This window comes from Leptonychotes weddellii, chromosome X, assembly GCF_054177405.1.
Source record: "Leptonychotes weddellii isolate Sample4059 chromosome X, ASM5417740v2, whole genome shotgun sequence".
Taxonomy (NCBI): Eukaryota; Metazoa; Chordata; class Mammalia; order Carnivora; family Phocidae; genus Leptonychotes; species Leptonychotes weddellii.
The window spans coordinates 68674146-68691618 of record NC_138385.1 but is presented as its reverse complement, the minus strand read 5'-3'; the positions used below and the strand labels follow the sequence as shown (position 1 = coordinate 68691618).

Below are 17473 nucleotides of genomic sequence, written 5' to 3'. Positions count from 1 at the left end.
AAACTCAGATCTGTTTAACTCTATAGCCCACCCTATATACCACACTGCCCAGAAAAGATTTGTGAGGTGGTCAGATGCTGGGGGAATCTTTATTACATAGTTACCATAATTTAATGGCTCCTTTGTGAAGCAAGGAGAGGGCTAGAGAGAGATTGGCTCAAATTTTCCCTTTCTGGCAAAGACGGTTTGCCTCCCCAAGCTGTGCTTTCTTTATTTTCTTTCTTTCTTTCTCTTTCTTTCTTTCTTTCTTTCTTTCTTTCTTTCTTTCTTTCTTTCTTTCTTTCTTTCTTTCTTTTCTTTCTTTCTTTCTTTCTTTTTCTTTCTCTTTTTTCTTTTCTTTCTTTCTTTCTTTCTTTCTTTCTTTCTTTCTTTCTTTCTTTCTTTCTTTCTTTCTTCTTTCTTTTTAAAAGATTTTATTTGTCAGAGAGAGAGAGCACACAAGCAGGGAAAGCAGGGGGAGTGGCAGGCAGAGGGAGAAGCAGTCTCCCTGCCAAGCAAGAGTCTGATGTGGGGCTCAATCCCAGGACCCTGGGATCCTGACCCGAGCCAAAGGCAGACACTTAACCGACTGAGCCACCCAGGCACCCCCCAAGCTGTGCTTTAGCCCCTAGCTAGTCTCTCTTTGAAATTTAGAAATGCGATCCTGATGGCTTGTTCCACAGGTTCAGGAAACAAAGCTTAAGCATTCCCTAATAATCCCCAGAACCCACAGGATGAACTCTGTACAGTCCATGGGAGAGTTAAAATGAATTCTTCTGGGACCATCTTCAACTCAGAAGAACCAAGTCCTAGACCAGCAACATAGCTGAGATAGTTCATGTTCCATTAAATAGTGAGCTGGGAGAACAGATGCATGTTGCTATCATCAGCCCTGACATACTTTCCAGCCCACCTAACTTGGCCTCACCTCTCCTCCCTGTCATATACTTTACTATCAATCTGGCACTTCTGTGGCTTCTAGCTGTGCATGGGCCACTTGATGCTCCAACCATAAATGGATCCTTGCCAACTGTCACAAATGGATGGCAGGTGAATAGGTGGGGGATGGGTTGGAGATTATGGTCAGTCAGAATGGTATATGAGAGAGAAACAAGTCAGTGCTGACAAATAATCTTTTGCTTTACAACTAATGATTTAGGACAGTACAGAGTAGCCCAGATGCACAGGACATGTGTGTGCACATGGGGGTAGGATGCGGGATAGCAGGTGTCAGGTAGAAATGGCTGTCACTTTAAGGTAAGGGAGAAAGGGGCAGGGAGTCCATTGGGGCATACTTAACAGCAATGCTCAAAAGGGGTTTGGTAGTCAAACCCAAAGCCACAGAGAAGAAAGAAGGATTTGGGTCCCTGGAAAATGATTTCTAATCATAATAGGAGAAGAATAAATTGGCTTCCTAATGACTTCCTATTTAGCATCCAGAGATTCAGGCTCTGAAAAATTCTAGGTGGTGGGTTTGGGTCTCATGCTCTATTCTCCTATCCTTCTGGCTCTATAGGAGACCTTGTCCAGGACTCTCTGAGGTAAATGTGTGAACCGACTCAGAGGACTTCGGTGCTTATTTCTTGGTTTCTGTTCTAACACATCACTGGCCATAGTATAAGTGAGGTTGCCAAATAAAGGAAGTGGGAGTTACTGGGTGGGATTTACTTCATCATAAATCTACATCCCTCTGCCAACACTGAGCTGCTTACTGCCCTCCTTCTTCAAGGGGAAGAATAACACCACCAAAATGAAATAAGCTTTATTTCCATGCCACCTCTGACATAGCCTTTCCAGAGATACATGATCATTCTAGCTGCTGCCTGCCCCCTGGTCTCATTTGGATGTGCGTATGTGTGTGGGGGTCCTTATCAGGTCCTTAACTTGTATTAGGTGTGGTATATGCTCAGTTTGGGTTGTTGGCTGGCACAAACCAATTTTCATGCCACGAGCTTCAAGAAAGCCTGAGTGGCAATGAGAGGCCAAGCTCCCATATTTCCTGCTGCTCAGACTGCAAGGCCATTGAGCTCTGCCTATATATAGAAGGTACTTCTGTTGTTGTTGTTTAAGGCTGAAAGATTCTAGCTCGGGGCTCAGATGCTGGGACAGCCTGGCCTGATTGCCTTAGCCACTCTGCCGCCTGTGCAGTGTGCCAATTAGATGTGCAAATGGAAAAGGGGAAGTGGATGCACTTCTTGCAATATCAACTCAGAAGCCCCTCTTCAAATAAACCTTAATTAGATGAGAGGCAAGAACAGCACCTGCCTCAGGGCTTTAGCAGCCAACCCAAAAGTGGGGTGGTCATGATCAGTTGACTCATCAGAGCACACTCGTCAAGTGTGCCTATGGGCTTTGCATTATGAGAAACATTCAACTATTCTTGTAGCTCAAAAACTGAGCTTCAGTCCATTTTCCCTAACACTAATAAAATCTATCATCTATCAGGCCGCTACTAGATGCCAGGCCAGCTATGCCCTTAATATACAATAGCTAATTTAATTCTCACAACAACCTGGAGAGGTAGAGATTACAATTACTATTTTATAGATAGGGAAACCAAGACCCAGAGATGTGAGGTTACTTCACACAGCTTGGAAGTAACACAATTATGGATTAAATTGTGTTACCCCCACCACAAGAAAGGTATGTTTAAATCCTAGCCCCCAGTACCTCAGAATATGACTTTATTTGGAAATGGCATCATTACAGATGAGGTCATACTGGAGTAGGGTAGGCCCCTGATCCAGTATGACTGGTGTCCTTATAAGAAGATGGTCATGTGAAGACAGAGAGACACAAGGAGAATACCATGTGAAGATGGAGGATTGGAGTAATGCTTCCACAAGCCAAGGAATACCAAAGATTGCCGGCAAGTCACCAGAAGCTAGGAAAGTGCAAGGAAGGATTTGCCTACAGTTTTCAGAGGCAATATGACCCTGCTGACACATTGATTTCAGCTTCTAGCCTCCAGAACTGTGAGATAATAAATTTCTGTTGTTTTAAGTTACCCAGGTTTCAGTACTTTGGTACAGTAGCCTTACAAAATGAATAGAGTTAGTGAGTGGCAGATTGGGGATTTGAACCTAGAGTTTCTCACTAGTCTATATTCTCTTCCCACATGGTGACAAAGGTATATGGAAACTTGGGAGATACAGAGCAGCTCAAAAGAGTTCACCCCTTTCTACTGAACCTGTGTTAAGTATGATGAGAACACCCTACTTTTGATTGGCCTGGTCTGGACCCAGGAGACATTTGCCAAAGGAGAGGGAGAGACTTTTCTTCAAGGATATGGTTGTCACTATGGATTAGCATAACCATGAATTGATACAATCAATGACAACCCTGTGTGAGGATGACACAGCAGGGACTTCCAGGTAAGCACCTGGCCAAAATATTCCTATGTGTCTTCCAACACCCTAGAACCAAGCATAGACCATGACCATCTTCAGATGGAATACTTTGCCCTCCCTCATTCCAACCCCCTCCACTCACCAAGTTTTTATCCAGGAAAGCTTTGGTGTCATCGTAGAGCCCTTTAAGACTAAATGTAACATCTACTGCATCATTTCTGCTTAGAGTCTGAGAGAAGAAAGGAAAAGAAAGGAAGGGAAAGGACAAAGACAGAGGAGTTGTTGGTTAGTAAGCATGCAGCTGGCTTCTCTGTAGGAAGGTAGGAGCAGGCTAGTAGGATGTGGCCATAGGTGAAAAAGTAATATTCAAAATATAGCACAACTAGTACAGCATGGACATCAACCAATCAGAACCGACATAACCAGAGCTGTCAACTACTGGTACAGACTGGTGTGTTCTATGAAGAGGTGCGGCACACCTTGGCATTTGACACCATTGATTGCTATGGATACAGTGAAATAGGAAATATGGAAACCAGAGAATAAATCTGATGCTACTTGTTGCTGCTACATTAAAACCTCCTTTCCCATGGTAGGTGGGGTTAGGCCCAACCATCTCTTTTCAAAACTCCAGGCTTTGAGCTCTAGGCCTCCACCAACTCAGTCTGGCTGAAAATAAATAGGAAACCCACATTTTAGGAGGCCTTGATCCTATATGTGGCCCTTTCGTATTGTTTGCCTAGCACTAAAGTTACTTTTTAAAAAGAATCACTTAAATCTTCTGGCAGTGGGTAAAGTCATGGGATGGCACATTTAACATCAAGTATCCTAATCTGGACCTTTCCCTCAAGAGGGAAACCAAGGCAGCCTGGAGCTCAGGTTTCCATGACAGGCATCACTTTAACAGGTTATACAGGGATCCACTTGGGATGAGGAAGTGCCAATGCCAAGTTGCTCTCTATCCATTGGCTATTTCTCCCATGAGGCCAGTGTGGTTGATAGCTAACAGGACGAGGGCTAGCTCTCAGGCTGATGAAATCTGCTATGGAATTTCCCCAGTAGCCACCCTGCACCTATAACAAGTCAAGGAATACCTCTACTTCCCCTCTACTCTATCGATCAGTTTCCTGCCATATCATTTGCCCAGTTTCTCCACCCAGCTTCTGGCTCACTTTTCTTCACTTTCATCCCCTTTCCTATTTGGTTTGACTCTTTTTCTTCATCTGCCCCTTCCTTTCTTACCTCATTGGGAACGCAGGAAGCTGCACATGCCTCATTGCCACTGTCTTGGCTGTAAAATATGTCATTCAGAATGTTAGCACTGGCATTCACAGAATCCATGAGAACAGACACATGCTGGTGGACCTTGCTCAGGTCAGTAAGTCTGTAAGAAAGCAAGAACAGATGAATGGGTCTGGAAATTCTAAAAAATTTCTGGCCTGGGGTGCTGGTGAGGGTTGGGATGAAGGTAGAAATGAGAGCTCTGGGTACCTGGGTTGGGTAGCAAACTATGCCAGAAAATGTTTCTGATCTTCTCTAGGTATTTGTCTTTGTCCATCCTTATCTCACCTGAATTAGATACTGGGTACTTTGGGAGAGTGGGAGGCCAGGCTAGAGAAGGGAAGCTGACTTTAAGAACTCTGAGGCCCTCTTGATATTTAAGGGCAAGGATAAATATTCTGAGTCCTATGGGGTCTGGGGCATCAGGAGGTCAAAGTTCATCTCTGGGCCTAAAGGAAGAGGTTCAAGCTGGCTTATTGTTGAGCACAAAGACTATTTCCTGCCTGGATTGTCAGGGTCCCTGTCAATCTTCAGAGCTCTGGGAAAGACTCCTTTCTGAGGCCAGGCTCCTTAGCAGCCAATAGACACAAGTTAGCTTCTTTTCCCTATCTGTTCTTGGGATTCCCAGCCCTGTATCTGGGCCAGTCCTCTTACCTGCTGATGAGGTTTTCTGCAAGCCGAGCTAAGTGCTGCATCTGGGCATACTCCTCATCAGAGAGGCTATCCTGAGATTCCTGGGAGTCCAGCTGGGGTTGAGAGGCAGCTTGAATTTCACTATGCTTGCACTCCCACATTTTCATTGAGTTCTCAAAGTCCTGAAAATGAAGATAGTGGCAGATCCTGATGATCACGATAGCTAAGAGGGTACATGACAGATCTGTTTGTGAGTCTGATTTTTGTGGGGACAGTGGGTAAAGGAGAAAGAGGACCCCATCCATTCTTCTATACACTCATCAACACACCTGCACATCTATCCTTCATTTTATTTACTGTCCCTTTCCTACTAGGCACTGTTAATTTTTGTTGTTGTTACTGTGCTGCATCTTGGGACCACATGCTTCAGTCAGATAGATATTAACCTTCTAGAAGCTCCTATATGAGGGTATCATAATCATAAGACAGTGGAGCACCTTTCATGCTCCATTCTTTGCCAAATCTAGGCCATATGTTGTGATGGATTTTAGAGCCAGACATATCTAGTTTAATTTTGAATTGTGCTTCTGTCATTTACTGGTTGTGTGATCTTTAGCACATATTATTTAACCTCTCTGGTTTTCATTTTCCTCACCTGTAAAATAGGAATAAGAGTATCTTCTTCACAGGATTGTTGGGAGTACCTACTTGAGAGAATATATGTGCCCAGGACAAAGTAGGCAGTTTATAAACTAGACTTCCCTTCCCTTCTCTATTGCTATTTTTATGGATGGTTCACAGGTCAGAGTGGAAGAAAGTCTCCAGGTACTGAACATCTGATCAATAATGGCTTCTTTCTAGCCTTAGGTGGTTTGACTGAAGTGGGTGGCATTTGCAAATGCAGCATTTTCAATCTTAGAGAAACTTAAAGACCATATTCAATGAACAATCTCTTGTCGAAGGAGATATCTCCATAGCTACTTGAGGCCTTTAGTTCTCTGTGCAGTGGAGGGAGAGGAACAACTTTGTCTAAAACCAAAAGAGGGAGCTCCTTGTCTCACTCTCTTGACAGTGGTTTGCAAATGTCAGTATATGACAGAATGTCTCAGAGAGCTTATTTACAAATGCAGTTCCCAGGAACTACCCATCCCCGTTCTGATTCAGTGGGTCTGGTGTGGGGCCCAGGAATGTGCATTTCTAATAAGCACCCAAGGTGACTCTGATGTAAGCGACATGCAGACCTCCCATTGAGGAATTCTGCCTGACTGGAAGTATTCAATACTCAAGTGACAGCTATAGAGGAGACAATAGAGGAGAAAGGTGAGATTTTCCTTTCTTACCCGATCTCTTGTCAACATTTGGGCAGCATTCTTGTATCTAATCTTGATAAGGCCTGGCCTCTGAATCCAGGCCTCTCCATCCACCTGCACTGGGATACCTTCTTCACCATCAATGGTTATCATCACCTCATGGCACTGCCAGAGAAGAGGAGGGAGGATGGAGGAGAAAAATGAGGCCAATACCACAGATCAATCTGATAATCCCACAGTAATGGCCTTAATGTGTATCTGAAGCAGGACTGGCAAGGATGTGAATCGGATTATCTCAGGGAAAAACACCTGTTTCCTATGGGCTTTTGGCTCCTTTTGGTCCCTATGACCTCTGTCTCCAACCTAGCCAGCACCTTACCACCCACCAGATAACCTCCCTCCACCCTGGCACTCTTACACCCAGTTATTTTGTGGGACTACTCCACATTCTAGGTTGTAGCCTCAAAGCCCAGGCTTTTCTGGTGCCCACCCAACCCTTGCCTACCTGGGCGATGCGATGATGATGCAGGTTAATGATACGGGACATTGCCATTTGTACAGAACCAAAGATAGCCACTACCTCCAGCTTCCCATCATCTATTGCAGGAGCCTCATATTCCTGAGGAGGAAAAACTATGTCACATATCCCACCCTTGAGAAACCACACCCTGTCTATCACAAGCACATACGCTGTGAAGGCTCCTGGTGAGAACTTTTCTAGCTCATGAAGAATGGAAAAACTGTATATTAAAAGGGGAAAGATGAGGTCAGGAAACCAATCTGGAAGAAGGGCACTGAGATCACAATTCTTAGCCCCTTTTGAGATCACAACTTTTAGCTGGCTCCCCCAAACCTCCCCCCCGTCCAATGTAGCTTCATAAATTCCTAAGGCCAGTCCCATTGGCCTCATGACTTTCTTGGGTGAGCTCAGAGGAAAGGAGTCATGGCCACTTTCCCAGGAGGTTTTATTTACAGAACTCCTTGGAGAAAAGAGAAACCTTTTAAGGATCTTTCAGGCATGAGGAGTAGAAAATTTAAAGTCCAGCCAACACCTAAGATTTGATCTGATCCTGAGGCCTTTGGTTGATTCTTGTGCTCTGGGATGGTAATTGCCTTTAAAAAAAACCTGATCACATAGCTAAGCTAATAAAGGTTCCCAGTCTATCTCCTATTCCCCCATTGTCTACTTCCTACACCAGTCAGTCCAGCTATCCTTTCTGAGAGACCCTAGAGGGGTCAAGCTTTTTCCTTCCCTGTTCCTTGTTCCAGACTCACCGTGGTTGCTGTGCTGCTTCCCCAAAAGTTGACACCTCCAGCATAGCTGGTAATGTTGAGCACTACAATGCCTTGCAGGTTTGGCAAGGAGATGGCTTCTCCATCACACTGAAAGAAAGGAGTAGTTCTCATTTGTTGGCCCTTCAGATACCAGTGTGGAGAGACCTTTACAGAGATGGGGGAAGGGCTGTCTTCTCTTCATGCTATCATTTTCTTTTTCTTTTTTTTTTTTTTTTAAAGATTTCTATTTACTTATTTGACAGAGAGAGACAGTGAGAGAGGGAACACAAGCAGGGGGAGTGGGAGAGGGAGAAGCAGGCTTCCCACCGAGCAGGGAGCCCGATGCGGGGCTCGATCCCAGGACCCCGGGATCATGACCTGAGCCGAAGGCAGACGCTTAACAACTGAGCCACTCAGGCGCCCCTTTGCTATCATTTTCTTATCCACAAAATGGAAATGGAAATCTATCTTTATGCCTTCCTCCCAGGAGCTGCGAGGGACGATCAGAGTTAAAGCTTGGGAAGAACCAAAGAAATAGGGAAAAGTTGACTTCCAAAGTAATGAGATTTCCTTTCTCCATGTCAGGAAGTATTGCCCTCTTTTCCACTCACCTCCAGGTGTATTCGTTCTTCCAGTTTCCTATAAGAGCGCTGGAAAAGTTCCTTGCTTCCCAGAAGACCATACCACATTTTGTTCTTAAGGCGGCTACTATAGGGAGGTAAGGATAGAGAAAGATAGTCAGAGGGTGAATAATATAAATGAATGAAGAAAAGCAAGAGGAGACACCATCTTATTCCTCAAGTGCCTTCCTTTTAAAAAAAAAGTTTTTTTTTTAATTCCAGTATAGTTAACATACAGTGTTCTATTAGTTTCAGGTGTACACTATAGTGATGTAACAATTCTATACATTACTCAGTGCTCATCATGATAATTGTGCTCTTTAATCCCCACCACCTATTATACTCATCCCCCAACCACCTCCCCTCTGGTAACCATCAGTTTGTTCTCTATACTTAAGAGTCTGTTTTTTGGTTTGTCTATTTTCTCTTTGTTCATTTGTTTTGTTTCTTAAATTCCACATATGAGTGAAATCATATGGTATTTGTCTTTCTTTGACTGACTTATTTCACTTACTATTATATCCTTTAGATCCAGCCATGTTGTTGCAAATGGCAAGATTCGTTATTTTTTATGGCTGAGTAATATTCCATTGTGTGTGTACACACACACACACACACCACATCTTCATCCATTCATCTAAGGATGGATACTTGGGTTTATTCCATATCTTGGCTATTGTAAATAGTTCTGTAGTAAATATAGGGGTACATATATCTTTTCAAATTAGTGTTTTCATTTTCTTTGGGTAAATAGAGTGGAATTATTAGATTATATGGTAATTCTATTTTTAATTTTTTGAGGAAACTCCATATTGTTTTCCACAGTTGTTGCACTGGTTTGCCTTCCCAACAGTGAAAGAGGGTTCCCTTTTCTCCACATCCTTGCCAACACTTGTTGTTTCTTGTGTTTTTGATTATAGCCATTCTGGTAAGTGTGAGGTGGTATCTCATTGATGTTTTGATTTACATTTCCCTGATGATTAGTGATATTGAGCATCTTTTCATGTATCTGTTGGCCATCTGTATGTGTTCTTTGGAGAAATGTCTGTTCACATCTTCTACCCATTTTAACTGGATTATTTGTTTTTCTGGTGTTGAGCTGCATAAATTCTTTATATTTTGGATACTAACCCCTTATTGGATATATCATTTGCAAATATCTTCTCCCATTGAGTAGGTTGTCTTTCTGTTTTGCTGATTGTTTCCTTTGTTGTGCAAAAAGCTTTTTATTTTGATATAGTCCCAATAGTTTATTTTTGCTTTTGTTTCCCTTGCCAGAGGAGACATATCTAGAAAAATGTTGCTACAGCCTATGTCATAGAAATTACTGCCTGTGCTCTCTTCTAGGATATTTATGGTTTCAGGTCTCACACTTAGGTCCTTAATCCATTTTGAGTTTATTTTTATGTATTGTGTAAGAAAATGGTCCAGTTTCATTCTTTTGCATGTAGCTGTCCAGTTTTCCCATCATTTGTTGAAGAGAATTTTCCTATTGCATATTCATGCCTCCTTTGTTGTAGATTAATTGACTATATAATCATGAGTTTATTTCTGGGCTCTCTATTCTGTTCCATTGATCTATGTGTCTATATTTGTTTTTTTTTTTAAAGCTTTTATTTATTTATTTATTTGACAGAGAGAGAGAGAGACAGTGAGAGAGGGAACACAAGCAGGGGGAGTGGGAGAGGGAGAAGCAGGCTTCCCGCTGAACAGGGAGCCCGATGCGGGGCTTGATCCCAGGACCCTGGGATCATGACCTGAGCTGAAGGCAGATGCTTAACAACTGAGCCACCCAGGTGCCCCTATGTGTCTATATTTGTGCCAGTACCATCTCCAAGTACCTTCTTATAGAGAGGAGTCATGTCAGATGGTAAGTGGACACAAGAGGGGGATGCTAGGATAATGTAACCTGTACCCCTATGCAAACACCTAATGAAATGGGTTCTTGGGCCCTCTAGAAGCCTCAGCATCACCTCAATTTGCTGTTTTTCCTTGATGCTGTTATTAGCTCAGACTTGGAAGACACAGGCTATATTCAGAATGCAATATTCATAAAAAACTATGAGCATAACTGGTTTATACACACCAGCTAGTCTGGCAAGTGCCATTCCAGGAGCATAAAATTTCAGCTGCTTGGGATCAATTTCATTTGAAACATATGACTCTTATACTGCAATATATTTGAAGTGTAACTTTTCTGGCAAAGTGGAGGGATTTTCTAAGACCTGTATATTAAACCAGTGCCATAGAATAGAGCTAAGCTTACTAGGCAGATTGTAGAGGAGGAGCCAGTGGAGAGAATATGGGAAGGCAAATGATGTCAGGAGACTTGGGGTGGATGTGGGAAGGACAGGGTTCTACTGACTGTAAGATCTCTGATAAAAACAGGCAGGGGCTTACAATCACTGAAAAGGTTGGATAGAGTTTACTATGAGTTTTTTTTTTTTTTTACTATTTTAATACCTTTTACTGGTATTAAATCAGATGTATGTATATTTTAATAAGTACAGTACATAATCATTCTTGTGTTATTCCTGTACAACATTCCAGACCTTTAGTTTTTATACCTGATTATGATTTGGATGCCTAAAAAATGTAATAGAAGTGTTAGATTTTATAGTTACTATTATTCCATGTACTGTATAATGAGAAGTATTCTTCCATTGCACAAGCTTCCTTTTGGTAGTCAGCAAGGCCATTTTGAAGCATGACCATGAAACTCAGTTTACTTCCCAAAATTCTTTACTCACTCTCTTTTTGATTTCTTTCTTTAATTTTTTTTTATTTAAACACAATTTAATTAACATATACTGTATTATTAGTTTCAGGGGTAGAATTCAGTGATTCATCAGTTGTGTACAACACCCAGTGCTCATTACTTCAAATGCCCTCCTTAATGCCCATCACCCAGTTACCCCATCCCCCTACCTGCCTCCCCTCCAGCAACCCTCACTTTGTTCCCTATAGTTAAGACTCTTTTACGGTTTGTCTCCCTCTCTGTTTAAAAACAGAGCTACCCTATGACCTAGCAATTGGACTACTAGGTATTTATCCAAAAGATACAAACATAGTGATCTGAAGGGGCACATGCACACCAATGTTTATAGCAGCAATGTCCACAATAGCCAAAATATGGAAAGAGCCCAGATGTCCATAAACAGAAGAATGGATAAAGAAGATGTGGGATGTGTATATTTATATAATGGAATATTACTCAGCTATCAAAAAGAATGAAATCTTGCCATTTGCACTGACATGAATGGAACTAGAGGGTATTATGCTAAGCAAAGTAAGTCAGTCAGAGAAAGATAAATACCATATGATTTCACTCATATGGAATTTAAGAAACAAAACAGATGAGTATAGGGGAAGGGAAGGAAAAATAAAATAAGATGAATACTATGACCTTTTAGAGTGACAATGAGTCACTACAAGGCATGAATTTTGAAATGTAAGAAGGCTAGCACAAAATTATTTGGACTCTTGTTTGAAACCGTAAGTTCTCTGGGCACTTTAGCTTCCTCATATATAAAAATAGGAGTTTAGTTATATGGAAATTCAAAATACCTAGAACAACCAAAACAATTCTGACAAAACAAAGTTGGAGGACTTTCATCTTCCAATTTCAAAACTTACTATAAAGCTACAGTTATTAAGACAGTGTGAAGATAGACATATAGAATTATGGAACAGAAGTAAGAGTCTAGAAAAAACCTTTACATTTTTCTTTTTTTTTTTAAAGTACTTTTTTTTTTTAAGATTTTATTTATTTGAGAGAGAGAATGAGCGAGAGCACATGAGAGGGGGGAGGGCCAGAGGGAGAAGCAGACTCCCTGCGAGCAGGGAGCCCGATGCGGGACTCGATCCCGGGACTCCAGGATCATGACCTGAGCCGAAGGCAGTCGCTTAACCAACTGAGCCACCCAGGTGCCCCCTTTACATTTTTCATCAATTGATTTTTGACAAAGGTGCCAACACAATTCCTTGGGGGAAAGGATAGCATCAAAAATGGTGCTGCACTAATTGGATCTTCACATGCAAAAAGACAAGCTTAGACCCTTGCCTCATGCCATACACAAAAACTAACTCAAAGCAGATAATAGACTTAAATGTAAGAGCAAAAACAACACAAATTTTAGAAGAAAACTTAGGAGCAAATTTTTTAGGTTAGGTGAAACTGTTTAGCTATGTCATCAAAGGCATGGTCCATAAAAGAAAACAATTGATCAATTGGAACTCATCAAAATTCAAATCTTTTTTATTTCAAAAGACACCATTAAGAAAATTAAAAGACAGACAACAACAAAAAAAGACAAGCAACTGAATGAAATCTTGTCATTTGCAACAATATGGATGGACCCAGAGAGTGTTATGCTAAGTGAAATAAGTCAGAGAAAGACAAATACTGTATAATTTCACTTATATGTGGAATCTAAAAACAAAACAAAACAGAAAAAGATTCATAAATACAGAGCACAAACTGGTGGTTGCCAGAGAGGATGTGGGTGGGGAAATGAGCAAGATAGATACAGGGGATTAACAGGTACAAAAGTCCAGTTACAATATAAATAAGTCACAGAGATGAAATATACAGCATAGGGAATATAGTCAATAATATTTTAATAATATTTTATGGTGACAGATGGTAACTACACTTATCCTGGTAAGCATTAAGCAATGTATAGAATTGTTGAATCAGTATGTTATACACCTGAAACTAATAGATTATATGTCAACTATGCTTCAATAATTAAAAAAATAAATATATAAAGTAGAAAGAAAAATCACCCTGCAATTGAATCCCTATGAAATAATCACTGGAACATTGTTTTATAATTATAAACCCTTTTCTATGTACATCTATGCATACTTATTTAAAAATGTTTACTATAAAATGAGTCATAAAAAAAGACAAGCAATTGGAAAATAATATTTGCAAAACACATATCTGATAAAGTACTTGTTCCTCAGCCCGGGTCTGCTCTGAGAAAGAAGTTCTGGTGGCAAGTGGCAGGGGTGGTGGTGGGGTGTGTGCTTTTTTTTTACTTGTAGTTTCAATTTACAAGAACTCTGAGGCTGCCTTAGGGTATGTCTATAGTACAAAAGTACTAAAAGGTGCCAAGTAACCTAATACTAGATGGGGTAAAATCATTGGATCCTGGGGAACCAGGTATTAGGAACACCAAGAACCAGTACGGCAATCTTTGATAATTTGTAGCCTTACCAAGCAATAACGACTTAAGCCACTACTGGGACCTGGCCAAGCTCTCACAGACAGAACAAAGGTAGAAAATTTGCTGAATCAAGTCAGTGTAATCTGTTTTCAATAACAGTAACACCATGAGCTGTGTTACACAGCAATCTATAGGTCTAAACTATGTAGGCAGCTCCAAGTTCAGGATGCCAAAGCAGAGTCATCACAGATCAGGTCAAAATTTAGAGTAAGCCATCCCACTAGGCTAACATTGGGAACAATGTGTTTTACTTCTAAAGAACCTCTTTCTCTTGCTTGTCTGAAAGGTAGGGGATGTAGGAATATATGTGTATATTGTAATTGTGTGTTTGCATGTAGGGAGGGGAGTTTCTTTTCCTTACTTGTATTGTCCTGGGTGTTCATCTCTTCTGGTGTTGAATTCCAGAGAAATTTTAGCATCCAGTCCAATTCCAAAATAGTTGTTCATGACACACCTTTCTTTGAAGCGTCTGAAATTAGCCAAAGGAAAGAAGAGGACAGACAGACATTGGTGTAGGAAAGAAGTGCCATTATCATTAGGCTGGAGACTTTATCTGCATGATTGAAAACCACTGAGGGAGGGCCTCTCCTACATTGGGCACAAGACTATGTTTGCGACAGGAACATATAGATGTCTTATTGTGTTAACACCTAGCTTGTTTGCTTTAAGAGAGGGCACCCAGCCAGGTGGGAGGATTCAGTGGGATTGGAACTCTTAATAAAGAAATCATCTTTGGAGGCCCTTAGATATGAGTGGTCAATATTTTCTTCACATATAATAAAGGGAAATACTAACTGACTTATTCCCATAAAGAACTTTTAAGCATCTCAGATAAAAATGTATGATGAAAGTAAAGTCTGCAGTACTGTTTTCAGAGATGTCTGAACCCCTTTGTAGCACTTTCACATCAAAGGGCAAAGTGACCACACATTTGAGGGAAAAGACTGATAAAAGAGGGTAGATATGTACACAACCAAAAAAGCCAGGCAGGTTTTTTTTTTTATTCTTCTGCATCCATCTTGGGTGTCAACATCAAAACCAGTGTGCTGGAACCAGTTAGTACCAGCTCATATAAGCTGATTATGCCTATTATGTCCCAATTCTGCATTCAATGGAATTATATCAGTAGCGTGAAATGAATCACAGACCTGCACCTCTGAAACAAATAATACATTATATGTTTTTAAAAAAAAGGAAGAAGATAGTAGGAAGGGAAAAATGTAGGGGGGAAATTGGAGGGGGAGATGAACCATGAGAGACGATGGACTCTGAAAAACAAACTGAGGGTTCTAGAGGGGAGGGGAGTAGGAGGATGGGTTGGCCTGGTGATGGGTATTAAAGAGGGCATGTACTGCATAGAGCACTGGGTGTTATACGCAAACAATGAATCATGGAACACTACATCAAAAACTAATGATGTAATGTATGGTGATTAACATAACATAATAAAATACAATAAAATAAATGTTTAGTGGAAAAGAAACGTCTAGTGGAAAATGACATATTTAAGTATCCAGTAGTATGGGCTGATATTATATAATGAATCAAATGATATAGTATGTGAATAAAAAGCAGGAATTACAATTCTATGTAAAAAATAAAAAAGAAATAGGTTATGGTGGGAGGGTTTGTATTAGGAAGAAATCAGGATTTTTTCCCCTCAGAGAACTGGTTGTTAAACATTTGGCAGCATACCACTGATTAAAACTCATAAGGTAGGGGTGCCTGGGTGGCTCAGTTGGTTAAGTGACTGCCTTCGGCTCAGGTCATGATCCTGGAGTCCTGGGATCGAGTCCCGCATCGGGCTCCCTGCTCGGCAGGGAATCTGCTTCTCCCTCTGACCCTCCCCCCTCTCATGTGCTCTCTCTCTCTCTCATTCTCTCTCTCAAATAAATAAATGAAATCTTTAAAAAAAATAAAAAAATAAAACTCATAAGGTAGGTCCATGAGACTTCAGACATGAGTGTAAGCCAATGGTGAAGTAGAGGGGAGTGGGGGTTGGAGATAGGAATAAATGAGAAGCTGCAGTTAACTGAAGTAATTGCCAGCTGTGTCCTTCTTTTGAGAAACTGAAAATGAGTACAGTTTAGCTACTCAATCATAGATAATTTTTTTATTCATTACTCAAATGACCTCACATCTCTCACATGAGATTTGCCTCCCTCAACTGCAGTCTGGAGATTGGGGTTTCTCTAGGTGATGTCCAAACTGATCTTAATGGAACTCAAAAGGAGCAAATGTGGTGGAACCTGGATGCTGGGAATATTTTAAAGAGGCACGGCTAATGAAAGAGATGCCCCTAGATTTTCTATCTAGTCCCCTAAATGCTCATTTATTTTTTAGCACCTCCAATTATTTACTGTTGAAAGCAACAGTGGAATAACAGATCCTTTGAAATAACAACAGCTAATGTTTATTAAGTATTTATAATGAGAATAACAATAATTACTGTTAACACATATAGCACTTAACTATGTTGAGCATTGTTCAATGCAAGTACTATGCATATATAAACTGAATAAACACAAGAAACATAATGTGGCTAATTCTACAATTATCTTCATTTTATAATGAGAAAACTCAGGCTCAGATTGGTTGAATTACTTTTGTAAGGTCACACAACTAGGAAGCGGAGTCAGGATTTGACTCTGGATATCCTTAGACTATTCTTTTAACCAGAGAAAGAAGGAAGTAAAAAGTGGTGGTAGGGCTAAATACTTACATAGTTTCTGGTGTAAAATGTAAGTGCTCCAAATTGAGGTTATCTAGGTCTTCACTTTTCAGAGAAGATATAGAAGACAAAGTGCCACGACGAGAACCTAGACACAAAAGACATCACCTTGGTGTCAGATAAAATAAGAAAGCCCTTCCCCTCACTTGCATTTCACCCTATTTTCTATGTGGGATCAGGGTCAAGCTCAATGACTTTTTCTTAGATTATAATCAAGGTTCTCAATCCAAAGAGGGATCATCTTAGATGGACATGGACTTCCTCTGAGAGAATAGTAAGACAGGGCTACTTGCTTGCTGGCAGTGAAAACAACTTCAAATCTTGAGTTTCATCAGGCAAGCCTTTTCAAAGTACCTAATGAGGTCATTACTTCTGGATATTGTCATGGGATCATATACTGTGAGGTTTCCGGGAGAGAGGGAGGGATATCTACTGCAGAGTAGGATTATGGCTAAAGAAAGATGCATGAGAACACATCTTTATTCTCTGGGAGCTAGAAGACAGTGATGAAGGCTAGAATAAGAAAAGGAAAGAAAGATCCTTACGGTGTCTTGGGCTCATCTGGCTAATATCTTCTGAGTCATCTTCCAGGAAGAACGTTGAAGTAAAGTTCTTAACTGATATTGTCTGTCGGCTTTGCTCATCCAGAACTATGGAGGAAAAGTGGAAGGAAAAAAGGAAGGGAGGAGGGAGCGAGAAAGCAAGGTAGGAAGGAAATAAGAGAGAGAGGGAGGAAGGGAAAAAGGAAGGTAGGAAGGAAGGAAGGGTGGGAGGGAGAAAGGAAGGTAGGAAAGGAGGAAGGGAGAGAGGGAGGGAAGGAGAGAGGGAGAAAGGAAGGGAGGGGGTGAGGGAGGGAGGAAGGAAGGAAGAAAGGAAGGAGGATTGGTTATATTTGGTTGAGCACTTCTTAAGCATCTCTTCTTTTTTTTTTTTTAATTTTATTATGTTATGTTAGTCACCATACAATACATCATTAGTTTTTGATGTGGTGATCCACGATCCTTTGTTTTTGTATAACACCCAGTGCTCCATGCAGTACGTGCCCTCCTTAATACCCATC

The 17473-nt window shown here is 41.0% G+C and overlaps 1 protein-coding gene across 1 annotated transcript in view; it reads right to left on the bottom strand.

The window, feature by feature from the left end:
- Positions 1-17473, bottom strand: part of DGKK (diacylglycerol kinase kappa) — a 138705-nt gene that overhangs the window by 3572 nt on the left and 117660 nt on the right. Inside the window, exons 16-25 of the mRNA XM_081808868.1 lie at positions 16959-17063; positions 16405-16501; positions 14044-14151; positions 8440-8536; positions 7829-7936; positions 7059-7172; positions 6584-6718; positions 5265-5425; positions 4572-4713; positions 3472-3558 (exon numbers count right to left, since the gene is read on the bottom strand). Of these exons, the coding sequence (XP_081664994.1) occupies positions 3472-3558; positions 4572-4713; positions 5265-5425; positions 6584-6718; positions 7059-7172; positions 7829-7936; positions 8440-8536; positions 14044-14151; positions 16405-16501; positions 16959-17063 (1154 nt within the window). The remainder of the gene's footprint in view (positions 1-3471; positions 3559-4571; positions 4714-5264; positions 5426-6583; positions 6719-7058; positions 7173-7828; positions 7937-8439; positions 8537-14043; positions 14152-16404; positions 16502-16958; positions 17064-17473) is intronic.